Raw genomic sequence first — 15637 nt, 5'->3', positions numbered from 1 at the left:
TGTCAGGAACAGCTTTTTGCCTACAAACCCGCCAGAATATTTCTGAAAAATAAATTGAATTGAAATTGAAAAAATTGAACTCGAGGACCGAACATGAAGAGGCACTGCTACACACGGGAGCTGTGTGTTAACGCGACCGTTCTGCAGAAAATCCGGCGTTGACGTTGTCGGCCTTGTGAGCTAAATATTCCCGGAGAAGCGGCCTAGGTGGCCCACCTATATCACGTGACCTTGTGGCGTCGTCAGTATACCTGCCCGCCGGACTGCGAGTAAACAGACCACCTCTGTGGCAAGCGGGAACTAAATTAATAATTGGTTTGGTTTGGTTTATGGGGTTTAACGTCTCAAAGCGACTCAGGCGATGAGAGACGCCGTAGTGGAGGGCTCCGGAAATTTCGACCACCTGGGGTTCTTTAGCGTGCACTGACATCGCACAGCACACGGGCCTCTAGCATTTCTCCTCCAAATAAATTCAACCGCCGCGGCCGGGATCGAACCCGCGTCTATCGGGTCAGCAGCCGAACGTTGTAACCACTGAGCCACCGCGCCGGCTAAAGTAACAATTGATCGGGAGAGGTCACTCGAGAAGAGCAACCGGTGTCTTAAAAGCCCCACCAGTGGCAGCGCCTGCCACCGCAGGGCAGTGGCGCATCGCTTAACCGCTGTTGCACCACTGCAGCAGGATGGGAATGATGACTCCCAGGGATCTATGAATGCAAAGCAGAGAATGACCAATTCTGCATAGCTGTGGATTAACCTGTCAACGCTATCGCGTAATATCCTTAAGGCGGTGCTCTAGTAAAAATTGGTAAATTGGTCAGTTGGTTTTTGAGGAAAGGAAATGGCGCAGTATCTGTCTCGCATATCTCGGCGGACACCTGAACCACGCCGTAAGGGAAGAGAGGAAGGTGGGAGTGAAAGAAGAGAGAGAGAAAGAAGCGCCGTAGCGCTGGTGTCATTGATGTAAATTGATAAATTTGTTTTTGAGGAAAGGAAATGGCGCAGTATCTGTCTCACATATATCGGCGGACACAGCTGAACCGCGCTGTAAGGGAAGGAATGAAGGTAGGAGTGAAATAAGAAAGAGAGAAAGAGGTGCCGTAGTGGAGGTCTCCGGAATAATTTCGACCACCTGGGGATCTTTAACGTGCACTGACATCGCACAGCACACGGGCGCCTTTTGCATTTCGCCTCCATCGAAACGCGGCCGCCGCGGTCGCGTGCGGACCCGGGTACTCCGGCTCGGTAGACGAGCGCCTTACCACTGAACCACCGCGGCGGGTTAAAAGAGCTGTAGTGCCCCCTCCAATTTTTGCCGGCAATAAATTATTTGTAATGGGGTTTTCGGGTACAACGCACAAAGCACAGCTCGACACAAAGCACAAAGCGCGGAACGGCGTTCACCGACAGGCACTGGTTCGAACGGCACCAACAGGAAGCGCGCGCTCGCCGAGAGCAGTCCCGCTGCCGCGCGAGCACTTCTTCTTCATCACAATGGCCCCCGGCGAAGGAGGAGCCATCCTGGCGACTCACGGCGTGGTACACATCACGGGTTCGTGGTAGGGCTTGAGGCGGCTGATGTGAACGGTTTCACGGCCACGGCGGCGGTGGTCAGAGGAGGGTGTCAAAGGTTCCACAACGTAGTTCACGGGGGAACTCTGACAGACAATACGGTAGGGGCCGTGATATTTTGTGAGGAACTTGGACGACAGGCCAGGAGGACCAGAAGGGACCCAGAGCCAAACAAGGGAGCCGGCGGGTAGGTGGGCAAAGGGTTGACCAGAATCACGCCGTTCTTTCTGACGATGTTGGTCGTCAGACGTGAGGGATCGGGCTAGTTGGCGGCATTCTTCGGCGTACTTGGCGATTTCAGAAGCAGGCGAGCAGTCAGATGCGTCAGGATGGTAGGGGAGAATGGTGTCAATCAAGCAGGTAGGTTCGCGTCCATAAAGGAGGAAGAATGGCGAAAACCCTGTAGTAGACTGGACGGCGGTATTGTAGGCGTACGTCACAAATGGGAGTACGAGGTCCCAGTTAGAGTGGTCGGGAGTGACATACATAGTGAGCATGTCACCGAGCGTCCGATTAAACCTTTCGGTCAGCCCGTTCGTCTGAGGATGGTACGCCGTGCTTGTTCTGTGAACTACGCGACATTCTTGTAGAAGCGCCTGAACAACGTCGGATAAAAACACGCGGCCGCGATCGCTGAGAAGCTCGCGGGGAGCACCGTGGCGAAGAACGAGGTTGCGAAGAATGAAGAAAGCGACTTCTCTGGCTGTAGCCGTCGAAAGAGCGGACGTCTCGGCATAGCGCGTAAGATGGTCGACAGCGACGACAATCCAGCGGTGACCAGCAGTAGAAGGCGGCAGAGGCCCATAAAGGTCGATGCCCACACGATCAAACGGACGGGCAGGACAAGGTAAAGGCTGCAATGGCCCGGAAAGGCGCTGCGGTGGTGACTTGCGGCGTTGGCAGTCAAGGCATGAGCGAATATACTTTCGTAGAAAGGTATACATGCCGCGCCAGTAGTACCGGTGCCGAAGGCGCGTGTATGTTTTTAAAAGACCAGCATGGGCGTTCTGGGGTTCGGCATGAAAAGATGCGCAGACTTTAGCACGTAAGTGGCGAGGTATGACAAGCAGCCATTTTCGACCATCTGGCATGTAATTCCGGCGATAAAGAAGACCGTCTTGCAAAGTGAAATGGCGGGCTTGACGTCGAAGGGAGCGGGAGGGCGCTGACGTAGTGCGGCCGGAGAGGAGGTGCACGAGAGAGGTTATCCAGGCGTCTTTGCGCTGCTCCAGATGCATGTTTGGGGGGCGTAACGAAGAGAGCACGGGGTCAATGCTAGAGATTGTCGCATCGTTGGCAAGTAGCGGTGAGCGGGAGAGGGCATCGGCGTCAGAGTGCTTGCGTCCGGAACGGTAGATGACTCGAATGTCGTACTCCTGAAGTCGCAGTGCCCAACGACCAAGTCGGCCGGATGGATCCTTCAAGGACGAAAGCCAGCATAAAGCATGATGGTCGGTGACCACGTCGAAGGGGCGGCCGTAGAGATATGGTCGAAATTTGGTTATTGCCCACAAAATGGCCAAACATTCTTTTTCGGACACGGAGTAATTGATCTCGGCTTTAGAAAGTGTGCGGCTGGCATAGGCGACGACATATTCATGAAACCCAGGCTTCCGTTGGGCCAGCACAGCACCAATGCCAATGCCACTTGCATCCGTGTGGATCTCGGTCGGAGCGTCCGGGTCGTAATGGCGAAGTATGGGTGGTGAAGTAAGGAGCCGGCGCATTGTAGCGAAAGCATCATCACATTTGGAGCACCACGACGACAAGGAATTTTGGGCTTGAAGTCGCGTCAAAGGTGAAATGATGGTGGCGAAATTCCGGATGAAGCGGCGAAAATATGAGCATAGACCGATGAAACTCCGCAGTTCTTTGGGCGTGGACGGCTTCGGAAATTCGGCGACCGCACGAAGTTTTGCGGGATCCGGAAGGATGCCGTGTTTAGAGACGACGTGACCGAGGATGGTCAGTTGGCGAGCTCCGAAATGGCACTTTTTCAAATTTAATTGCAGCCCTGCGGTGGTGAGACAAGTGAGCACTTGGCGCAGGCGAGTCAGATGCGTCGAAAAGTCGGCCGAAAACACGACGACGTCGTCAAGGTAGCAGAGGCACGTCTTCCAGCGTAGGCCCCGCAGGACATTGTCCATCATTCTTTCGAATGTAGCAGGGGCATTGCAAAGCCCAAATGGCATGACGTTAAACTCATATAACCCATCAGGCGTGACGAATGCTGTTTTTGCGCGATCATCGTCGGCCATGGGTATTTGCCAATAACCAGATCTCAGATCGAGTGACGAAAAAAATTCTGCTCCTTGTAGGCAATCGAGGGCGTCATCTATGCGCGGCAGAGGATAAACGTCTTTCCGGGTTGCAGTGTTCAGCCGTCGATAATCCACGCAAAATCGGATAGAGCCGTCTTTCTTTCGAACGAGAACGACTGGGGAAGACCATGGGCTCTTCGAGGGCTGTATAATCCCGCGCTCCAGCATGTCGTCGACTTGCTCGGCGATGACGCGACGCTCCGAAGCTGACACGCGATATGGTCGCTGGCGCAGAGGAGGATGGGTGCCAGTATCGATGGTATGGGTGACAGCGGAAGCACGACCGAGTGGAGTTTGGCACGCATCAAAAGACGAACGAAATTCGCACAAAAGGGCGAACAGCTGGTCACGGCACGCCGAATGAAGGTCTCCATCGATAGCACTGTACAGAACGTCAGAGGGTGGTCGGTGTGACAGGGGAGCCGGAGTGAGAGCATTGAGCGACGGTGTAGGAGCGGCCTGGGCGTCGTCAACGACTTGTAGAAGTTCAGCCGATGCTACGTAACCAATGCATTCACCACGAAGCAGAGTCAAAGGAGTGGACAGATGATTGCTGATGAGCATGGTTGCGGTGCCAGAAGTCATTGTGAGGACAGCGAAGGGAAGCGGTAGGTTCCTGCGGCGAACGAACAATTCCGAGGGAGTAAAGAGTACAGCTGTGTCGGGTGGGTCGGCTGGAGAGATACAGGACAGGGAGACTACAACGGACGAGGAAGCAGGAAGTTCGACATCATGGGAAAGGAGAAGTTTGTCCGGATACTCAGCGGTTTCGGCAGTGGAGTCGTCGGGTAGGACATAGAGTGTGACTTCAGCACGGGCGCAGTCGACGACAGCAGAGTGGTCCGACAGAAAGTCCCACCCAAGAATGACGTCATGCGAGCAGGAGGAGAGTACCACAAACTCAATTGCGTAGATGACGTCTTGGATAGCAACTCGTGCAGTGCAAGCGGCGAGCGGCTGAATTTGCTGGGCGTCAGCAGTACGCAGTAAAATACCAGGGAATGGCGTCAAAACTTTCTTGATGCGGCGGCAAAATTTCGCGTCTATAACTGATACGGCTGCTCCGGTGTCTATCAAGGCACACGTCGCAACACCGTCTACTACTACATCAACGACATTGGCGGGGGACGTCAGAGGCCTTGTAAAGTTCGCCGAAGGCGCAGCTCTTGCCTCGTGAACTGCGCTCACTAGTTTTCCGCTTCACTGGGGCTGGCGCGGCGGCGCATCGGAGAGATGGAACGGCGCCGCGGAGAATGGGAGCGGTGCGGCGCTGCGGACTGGTTGTCCGTGGTGAATGCAGAAGGTGGCGAACTAGGCTGCATGTGGTACCGCTGCGTGTGAGGTCCGTATGCTGAGTGCGTCATGACGTCAGTAGGCGGATAATAAGAGTGATTGCGGCAGTAGCGAGCGACATGTCCGGCAATGCCACAGGCAAAACAAATGGGCCTGTTGTCCCGAGTGCGCCATGGGCGACCGTAGGGGAGGGGGGCCGACGCCATGTGCGGCAACGATGGTGGGGCGGGAACCCGATACGGCCGGACAGGTCGTGGTGCCAAGGGCGGCGGAGCTGCTGTGGCGTCGGAGAAATTGCCCGTGGTATGAGGAGCCGGGCGGGACAGGACGGCGGCGTAGGTAAGCGGGGCAGCCACTGCCTGCTGGGGAACTGGTGGCACGGCATCCGCGATCTGCAGGGCGTCTGCGACCTGTGCCTGGATGGTCTGCTGAAAGGCCGGCGGAAGTGCTGGTGACGGAGCTGGGGGCGCATGCACGAGCGCGAGTTGACGTGCAACTTCTTCACGGATAAACCGCTTCACCTCTTGCATGAACTGGGGTTCTCCAGCGACCATGGCATTCGCAGATAGTACCTCGGCCTGCCGCAAAGGGCGACGAGCGAGGACGCGTTGCTTGCGCAGCTCCTCGTAGCTCTGGCACAAGCTGATGACGGAGGCAACGGTGTCCGGCTGCCTGGCAAGAAGCATCTGAAAGGCGTCCTCGTCGATGCCTTTCATGATGTGCTGGATCTTATCGGCTTCAGTCATCTCAGAATTGACGCGCTTGCACAGGTCTACGACGTCTTCCACGTAGCTGGTGAACGTCTCACCTGGCTGCTGCGACCGCTCACGCAAGCGCTGCTCAGCGCGGAGCTTGCGCACGCCAGGACGGCCAAATACCTCGGCAAAGCTCGTTTTGAAAGCCGACCAGGTGGTTATGTCTGCTTCATGGTTGCGGAACCACAGGTTGGCGACGTCAGCAAGGTAGAAAATAACGTTGTTAAGCTTCATGGTATCGTCCCAGCGGTTGTGCGTGCTTACCCGCTCGTAGGACGCCAGCCAATCTTCGACATCACTGTCACCTGTGCCGCTGAAGACAGCTGGGTGTCGCTGCCGAGGCATGCCAGCGCAGATAACAGGTGCTGGCGGAACCGATGACGGCGGCGGGGATGTGTTTCTCGGCATTTGGGTGGTAACGGTGCCGTTTCTCAGCTCCAGGACGGGATCAGAGTCCACCTCCACCACTTGTAATGGGGTTTTCGGGTACAACGCACAAAGCACAGCTCGACACAAAGCACAAAGCGCGGAACGGCGTTCACCGACAGGCACTGGTTCGAACGGCACCAACAGGAAGCGCGCGCTCGCCGAGAGCAGTCCCGCTGCCGCGCGAGCACTTCTTCTTCATCACATATTCATGTTTTGAACATCAGATGGGGTCACTGCGGCTTACGTTATCGTTGCCTTTGTATACCTTAAAAGGGAAACGTTAAAGCTGAATTTGATTACCAATTTTTAAAGTCAAACAGGCTGCTCAAAGAAAAGACCGAAGCATGAAATTGAGGTGTCGCGAATACCGACCGTTTCCTCAGATACACTTTGATGGCGTCACGAGTGTTTTTCAGCCCCTGTAGAAGAAAAAAACAAAGGATTACGCACCTGAATATTAATCCTTTAAGGCTCTCGGTACACGTTTGTGCACATTGCAAACTCGCCGCTTTTTTCAAAGTGTGCTCAACCTATCACCGACTTTTTGTGTTCAGGCAAATTTAGCATCCTTTTATCTAAATAAGGATCTTTCTTTATGTCTTCGTGCCTATTATGCCTAAGTTCTTCGCCGCGTCGTAGATGCGGCCCGCTTCCACCTGCTTTTAGTCTGCAATGCCTTGGGAGTAACTAGAATCCGGTGCCATGCACCAACGGGGTCCTCGATGGAGAGCCCAGCATCATATGTTGCGTGATGGAGAAGACCCCCTTTTTCGGTCTCTTTTGGACTACAGCAGTTCGGCCAAACCAGTCCTCAAATACGTAAGTTATTAATTTTATTATTTTCAAATATGCACTGAGCAACGCATAAAATGTACGAGGTCTGTTAGAAAAGTACCCGACTTTATTTTTGTTACGAACACCTGATGGATTTGAAACAAGCGCGCTTGCACCAGCCTACCTTGAACCTTCGTGCGCATGCACAAATTGTTTCTCGCCTGCCGATAGCGTCAGTCACTGGCATGCAGCGTTTGAGTGAGGCAGTGCGCAGTGCTCTCGTCGGTTTTTTATTGCAAGGAAAATGGCGGAGCAACAGGAGCAGCGCTACTGCATCAAATTTTGCCAGAAACTGGGCGAAAGCCAAGTGGAAACCATTCGAAATATTCAGACGGCTTTCGGTGACAATGCTATGAGCAGCACACAGATTAAGCAGTGGTACAATTGGTTTAAAGACGGCCGCACATCGGTGCAGAGAGAGCCACGCTCCGGTCGGCCATCAACGTGCCGAAATGACCAGGTCATTGCCGAACTGAACGCTGTGGTGATGCGGGACCGTCGCGTGACTATCCGAGAAATTGAGGAAGAGGTAGACATGAGCAATTTTTCCGCACATTCCATTATCACCGAAGATTTGGCCATGGAGAGAGTTGCGGCGAAATTCGTGCCGAAGCTGCTCACGGTGGAGCAAAAGTAGCTTCGTGTTGAAGTCTCACAGGACATGCTGGATTCCGCAGACAGTGACCCCGACTTCATCAACATCATAATAACTGGTGACGAGTCTTGGGTGTACAGGTACAACCCGGAAACCAAATCCCAGTCGTCACAATGGCAGCATTCCACGTCACCAAGACCAAAGAAGGCCCGCCAAGTGCTGAGCAATGTCAGAGTGATGCTGACAGCTTTCTTTGACTCCCTCTGTGTGGCACACCACGCGTACGCACCCCACAAAGTAAACATTGACCAAAAGAATACTACAGGGGTGTCCTCCGTCGCCTGCGTGGTGCTGTGCGGCGCAAAAGGCCGAAGTTGAGGTCAACAGGAAATTGGTGCATCCATCATGACAATGCTCCTGGACATTCCTCGCACTAAATTCACACATTTTTCGCGAAAAACTAAACTGCTGTTGTTCAACAGTCTCCTTACTGTCCTGGTATGGCCTCCTGTGACTTCTGGCAGTTTCCCAAAATCAAGAGGACATTGAAAGGAGCGCAATTTCAGAGAAGAGAGGACATTATGGCCGCAACGACAGCTGAGCTAAACTCCATTCCAAAAGTTGGCCTTTTCGGAATACTTCCAACAATGGCAGCACCACTGGGAGAAGTATGTGGAGTCCCAAGGAGACTACTTTGAAGGTGAGCAGGTTTGCAACGCTCCAGTTATGCCAGTTTTTTTTCTTCGGCAAAAGGTCGGATACTTTTCTAACAGACCTCGTATGTCATTCATCAACCTCCGGGAATTCACTATTCAGCCAAGATGGTGCAGAACAGCCAAGTTGGACACAAGCGGTGCCGACAAATTTCAAACCAAGCTTTAAAAAAAGAAAAACAGTTCGCTCATCAGCAGAAAAACCGTTGCTCCAGCACGTGGCGTGCGCGGCTCCTGAGAAACAGCTGCCATCCCTTCTATATCGCTGTCGCAATGCCTCTGGCCCCTGTGCACGTTCTGGGAAGCGCGCAGACGTCTATTTCAGTTTTAATTACTGCCAATATTATTTGAGACACATCGCTTATGAGTACAAATAGAGGGGTACGCATCGGCAGTGGCAGAGGATGGACATGCAGACGCTACAAAATCCTATGATCCGAGATAGACAGCCCCAAATAAATGACCGCCGGCGGTTGCTTTGCAATGCGCTTCGCTCTTGCACATCGACCGCACGCACAGTCTAGCACGACCAAAACCGCAAGCACAGACGGGCGGCAACAAACAAAACAGACGAGAAAAAGAGTGCCACGACTATAACAAGGCGAGGAGGATAAGTGAACCGGAAAATGAGATGATGCAAAACATGCTAACGCAAACGACTCCGCACTCGCTCTGCTGAGTTTGTCTTCAATCAACCGGGCCCCTCGCGGCAGAGCGGATGAGCTGGGATGAAGAAAGTGTATACCCTCCTCGTGCAAGCGGGAAAGAAGCAATTCCGACGAAAGAAAAGGGGCAAATCCGCGCATCATAGCAGCCAGTTACCCAACACCGGAAGTAAGAACGGATCGAGGGTCTTTCGCGGCCGTCCCCCTTCTGCCTTTCTTTCCTTCTTTTCATCCTTGTTTCCTTTTTTTTTCCTTTTCCTCGACAGGATTGAGGGCCGGGAACCTAGTTTTCCATATGGGTCTTTTGAGATCTAGCAATCAAGCATTCTTATCAACGAGGCGCATATATCTGCGAGCCCTTGGCGAATGAATGCCCGTCTATTCACGTTTGTTTATTTATCAGCGCGGTCTCGCTCACATCTTTCCTCAGAACGGCGCTCAAAGCGTTCACGCACCAGAGAACACGGCGTTCATTCAGTTTCCAACCAATGCGGTCCCCGGACCGGATGCAGATCGCATTATACGTGCCGGTGCAATATATGCGCCACGCACGCGTCGCTTGCTGAGAAACTTTGCTTTTTGGTTTGAGAGCCATTCTTGTTTTCCTCATTTTTGACCTCAGGTGTTCTTTCGGGATTCCGTAAGCGAGGTTTGGATCCTTTGTGTGATTCCTTGCGGCAGTTCCCGCGTTTCTTCCACGATTGGCAGCGGAATCGCTCATTGGTCTCGCCGCAATGCGTTGTTCTCGGCACCGCAATATTTCGCGTTTTGTTTTTTGTTTAGTTTTTGCCTATCTCTCGGAGTCCTCCTTTCTTTACCGCTGCTCACTCGTCCGCAATCTCTCTACCGCTATTGCATATCCACGTGCGTCGTCGTTCGAGGCGGTTGTAATACGAGTGGATTTGCGCGAATACGAGCAATTGTGCGCTGAGCATCGAAAAATGGGGCTGCTATACCGAGGACAAGTGCAGAACAAGTGCATAGTCGGACCAAGAAGTAAACTAACAATACTGCACTGTTAAGACGTGGACAAAGGAAGACACGAAGTACGCAACAGGGCGAGTGCACTAGTTCGTCAATCACAGCAGAGTAGTGATAATGAGGGTGCACTGCTGCGATACAACTACCCCGCCAGCAGCACCATCTTAGTGCCTTTGGTGTCTCGCTCAGTGCTTGTCTTATGTAGCTCAGCCCTACTAGCTTGTTCTTACGAACCAAGTCGCCCGCCAAAATGAAAGTCTGAGGCAAGAGTCCAGTTCGAATGCCGTGTATGTTCCATGTATGGGCACATGCCCAGTGTGGACAGAACGCAGTCTCACGAGGAGGTGAAAGGAGAGAGTGATCGGAGGAACTAGGCTGCACGTTCAGAGCGCCAAAGTGGGTGGTGTACAAGGTTAGCACCAGTTCACGTGCGCCCACCTACGCCTCGCGGTTCAGGGCAGGCCTGGGAAGCTAGAACACTGCCCCTCGCCGGAGTGGGACAGACCACATGCTGCGGTGATTGCTTGAGGATGCTCGGTGAAAGCTACTGCAGAGAGCTCTCAAAAGTCAGACGCACGTTGGTTCTTGCGCCGGAGGGAGATGCGGTGGCGCCCGGCGAGAGGTGAAATTCGAGCGAAAGAGCCGTCTACGCCGAGGGCAGGTCCGATTCGCCTGAGGTGGATCCAATAGCCCGCCGCATAGGATCAAGAAATTGCGTTCATAAATGGTTTCCCGCTCAAAAATGCCTTTGTCTAGAATTGTTAAGTATGTCAACAAGAACGCCCCCAAAATAAGTTTGTTCCTTAATACATGCTCCATTCTTACCGATTTAAGATACAATAACTATTGTTTTGTGCCATCGAGCGCTGCAATGTGTCCTCTCCCAGCGAATTAATCACCTTCATTTCGCCTGATCCTGTGCCGCCCTCGACTGTATCCCCCCCCCCCCCCCCCCCCTTCCCTTCAGATTTGCTCTGACCCACTGACAGACGGCTAATTAAGTGTCATGCGCGCAACGTTCCTAGCTCAAATGCATCTCTTCTCGGCAGATTTAACAAAAATATCGCCAACTCGCATTTGTTCCCTAATTCACACTGCATTCTTTGCGTCGCACTATCACTATGAACATTGCATGCAGAAGCTCTGCCCAGTGCCCCTAACAATGGACAAAGTTTTAGGTCCCTTAGCCTGCTTCAGGCAACAGAGACTTGCAATGAACTTTCTTTTTACATATTTAAAAGACATTGGACATCTTGATAAGCTCTAAATTCACTTGCACGTTACCTTCATGCATTCTTCATGCAGTGAACTTCGTCAGCCCATTTGTCGGACTATGCGCTCCATCATTCCATAGGTTACATCAATACTCGCCATTGCATCCTTAGTACCCATTTCATGACCGCATTTTATCTTCGGGATTTTTTTTTTTTTACCTCTTCCACGCTGCTCTCCTTCTGTCTTTTTCTCCCAAATTCCCCTTCCTACGCAGAGTAGCATGCCAGCGATTTTTAAACGCCGGCTAAATTCTCTGCATTTCATTAAAGATTCTCTCTTTCTCTCTCTCTCTCCCAATCATTTTCCATCGCTGACTTCAGCGCCCTAATTTTAGACTTTCTTAACCTCCTATCGACTTTATCGCGGATAAAAGTCTCCAGGACGTACGAAACGTAATCTATGCGCATAAGCGCCCATGTCTGTCAAAGACCATATATGCGACACGTTACAGCACGCTGGTCCGGCTGTCCCACGGTCATGACTGCAGTCTCGAGCCACCAGCTATAGTAACACAACTGCAAGCCTCGATTTCAGCTCACCCGTCCTCGATAATTTCGTCCTCGACACGGTGTCAGTAGTGTGTTTTCATTTGAAGAGATATCGGCAAGATGCTTCTCCTAATCTGGGAGTGTCTACCAAACGCAGCCCAGTGAGGCTTACTAATGTGTTATCATTATAAGGTTCACTACGAGAGAAAATTAGGGGACACTTAGGCTCCGTCTTAAGGGCATGACACGATAGGGTATTGGGGAAATTCCCATATATGCAGAAGGTCATTCTTTATTTTTCTGCATCCATAGATCCCTGCGCTGCGAGTCCTCATACTCTTCCTAGCGCACTGGCCGCGGCGGTCGTCGGCGGAGAAGGCCTGCAAGGCACTGCTCCGCTTCTTGAGAACTTCTGGCCTGCACGATAGGCTGTGACTTTAACGAACAGTGACGTTTTATAGTGACTTCAATTTTCTGTTACTCTCCTTTCTCTTTCTGTTTTTTATCCCCTCACCCCCTTCCCCCCGTGTAGGGTAGCAAACCGATTATTCTTTCGGTTAACATCCCTGCCTTTCCTCTTCTACCTCCTCCTCCTCCTCCTCCTCCTCCTCCTCCTGGTGCAGCGGTTAATTCATGCCCCACTGCCCTGGGATGGCAGGCGCTCATAGCGGTGTGCTTAGTGTGGCCAATGTTGCTCTTCCCGGGCGACCAATCATTACTTAATGGTCGCCTACCACTGTTGGCAGTTTGCTCACTATCCGTCGGGGCAGGTTTTGATGGCGCTGCAAGGTCAGGCGACCTATGTGGATCCCCTGCCTCCTGGGTTGCTCTCTGGACACCACCTGTCAGTCATGCTCGTGATGTTGCACACACGGCGATACCCGGCTTTACCTAGCAGGGTGACGCTATCGCTTCAAAATGGCGACCGCCGAGGAACGTGGCCAGATCGCAGTCACACGTAGCCACCTTGGATATAACGCACTTTATACCCAAGTTGCTCTTCCCGGGAAACCTCTGGGGACAAATCATTGATTAATGCGTGAGCATTAGAAGGGTCTCTGCATGCGGAATTAGCGAGCGCCGTCACGCGTGACCTAGTGACGTCCTCAAAACCTGTCCACCGAGGCAGGCGGCAGTTAAATTAATTATTAGTGGTCAGAGGTAGCTCGGGCAGAGCAACCTGGGTCTCACAAGCCAAAACCGGTGGCTGTGCTTGAAACAACCACCTTCCAGGGCAGCGGCGCATTGCTTAACCGCTGCACCACTGCGCCAGGCGTGGAATGAGGACTGTCCGCTATTTATGGATGTAAAGTACAGAAGTCCTCAATTTCGCATATAAGGGCATTAGCTACAACAGAATCAGCAGCAACAGAAAATACTGACGCATTCAAACGATGCACCAAGGATATATTTCACAATGATGAGTTTTATAAGGTACTCGAGACAAAACTGCACCGCAACTTGGCCAAAAGATTATTTTACCGACGTATGAGGTACCTTCTCAGGGTGGGGAATGACGTAGAGTGACGAACCGGAAACTTCCGCGTTGACACGCTGCCCGAGCCATACGGAGCATATGATATGATATGATAGGATTTATTTCCGTCAAAGCGGTAGGGGCTTGAACAAAAGTGAAAAATAGTTCACTTGACGAGGTTCAAGCCCCTCTTTACAAGGCATACAACGGTTGCGCAACGTAGTGATTAATTATCCAAACACACTCAACACACACAAAAAAAAATGAATGTGCAAAGCCACTGCACTAACTGAAGCAAAATAGCAAAATAAGAATATTGCATTTTCATGTCGGAAGATAGCAGCATAGGCACAATACATATATAAAAGTAGGAAAAAAAAATACATCTGGAAAAATACATATGGACCTCAAAAGTGCCTACGGTATAAACTTTTGCAATAAGGGCTCCCTGGGCGCTGCCATATTGTTCACTGGACTGTCGTGGGCACCTCGCGCTAGCACGATGGAAACGGCGGCGGAACCGGTTTACGACAGTCCAGAGAGGAGACGTTTCGACAACTCCCTCGCCCGATGCAAAGGTGTGTAGGTTGACGTGAAGCTGTCGCTATCACCTCCTCACCCTGGGAGTGTCATTGTGGTACGGCCACAGCCTGCGTGACAACTAAACTCATTTCATTGCCGCTCTTTTTCTTTTTTTCCCCTTTGTTCCCCTCCCCAAGTGTAGGGTAGCCAACTGGGCATCGCCTGGTTAACCTCCCTGCCTTTCCATCCATTTCCCTCTCTCTCTCTCTAGCCCAAACAGATATACTGCCTCACCCCTTCAAGACCTTACAGTCAACCATAAACTGCTTTCACTGAACTGCTAAACATTACTTCTTTTTTTTTTCATGTCAACGGGACCCTGAGGACCAAACTAAATTTGGTCTGCATCGATTGATTGCCGCGTTCTAACGAGAGTGTACTTTCACGGAACACGCGGCTTTTAAAAGTTAGAAAGGGTGAAAAAAATGAAATACGGGTGTAGCCTTCACCAATCGTTTTGGCAAGCAAACTGCGGCCTGTGAAGACAGTCCTGTTTTCGTGCGCATCGAATAGGTTAGTATAGACGCTACCCTTATTCCGTTGGGGCGCGTTCATTGGACTTGGTTAAAGGAAGACCTTGTACGTCTTTTCGTGTATCGCGTAGTCTACTATGCCAACTGATGAATGCGAATGAGTGTGTGTGTGTGTTCGGCAGTGATAGCTATCCCAGTTGGTGCCAGTCGACAAACCCGTGCACTTTCCTCTTGTTTCTACATTCGGTCACACCAACAACCCTGGCCAGTCCCCGCTCATCGGTATGCGCCATGTCATCGGAGACGAACAACAACAACAGCCCGAAAAGGATTAAGCGAGAGTACGCGGCGCCACGTAAAACACCGAGAGAGGCGAGGGACGCTGAGCGCTCTGTCCAGCCGTAGAAGAGAAGCGGCTGATGAACGCAGCTCCTCAAGCTAGATTTGGATACACAATTGTCCGTGGTGCCATGAAAAACCTACACTGTATCACATCACATGGGCATGTCAAAAAGTCGACATCGTCCCAGTTATACAAAACCCAAGTGTGGAGCAATGGGAGGGTCTGCTCTCCAGCGACTGCCGCGATGACCAGATCGGTTTGATACGGCGAGCTCAGCTGACGGCAGCATCCAGCGGAGCCCTGGAATAGGGGCAACCGACCGTTGCGGATGGACTCATCTGACCACATAAAAAAAAAAGCACTTGTGCTGGAGCCAAATAAAGTTATCCTATCCTATCCTCAAGCTACGAAAGCAGCCAGGAAGACCAAGCACGCTGCCCAGTTCGGAGAACAGAAGCAGGCGGAGGCGACCACAGCAAGCAGCCAGTACATCAGTGCGACTACCGTGTGAGCCGCCGTAGAACGTGCAATGCAACTCGCGTATTCGCCTGCTCTCTGCACTCTGAACACTAATACACCTATATGGGAGTAAAAAGGGACAAATCTATCCTCTGGCGCACTGCCTTTTATAAAAGGAAGTGCGTTTGAGGACAGTTTTACTCCCTTTTTTGCCCCTTTCTGCTTAGAGTGTAGGACGAGGCATACTGCAAATTTTCAGCTTACTGCGCCTTGCAGAAACGAACGCAGGTTCCCGTGCACGAATAGCGCCTAGAGGGTGTATCTCGGTGCGGTAGCTGTGTACAATAATGGTATCATAAAACGCTGTAATAGTGAGGAAAAT

At 51.9% G+C, this 15637-nt stretch overlaps 2 protein-coding genes across 3 annotated transcripts in view; both read right to left on the bottom strand.

Moving 5' to 3' along the window:
* LOC149338956 (uncharacterized) overlaps nucleotides 1-15637 on the bottom strand; it is a 166551-nt gene that overhangs the window by 110181 nt on the left and 40733 nt on the right. Inside the window, exon 1 of one of the 2 annotated variants that reach the window (XM_089547833.1) lies at nucleotides 6743-6781. The exons of the other annotated variant lie outside the window; for it this stretch is intronic. The gene's annotated coding sequence lies outside the window, so the exon portion shown is untranslated. Of the gene's footprint in view, nucleotides 1-6742; nucleotides 6782-15637 lie in introns of those variants that run through there. 2 annotated transcript variants of the gene reach the window in all.
* LOC149338957 (uncharacterized) lies at nucleotides 5081-6544 on the bottom strand. Its single transcript, XM_089550836.1, has one exon. It carries the CDS (start codon nucleotides 6347-6349, stop codon nucleotides 5081-5083), a length of 1269 nt encoding a protein of 422 aa, XP_089406962.1. The 5' UTR covers nucleotides 6350-6544.

Source organism: Amblyomma mixtum, chromosome 6 (genome assembly GCF_055824585.1).
Source record: "Amblyomma mixtum isolate Tamu chromosome 6, ASM5582458v1, whole genome shotgun sequence".
Classification (NCBI taxonomy): domain Eukaryota; kingdom Metazoa; phylum Arthropoda; class Arachnida; order Ixodida; family Ixodidae; genus Amblyomma; species Amblyomma mixtum.
Note: the sequence above shows the minus strand (reverse complement) of the source record. Positions and strands in the feature narration are given on the sequence as shown.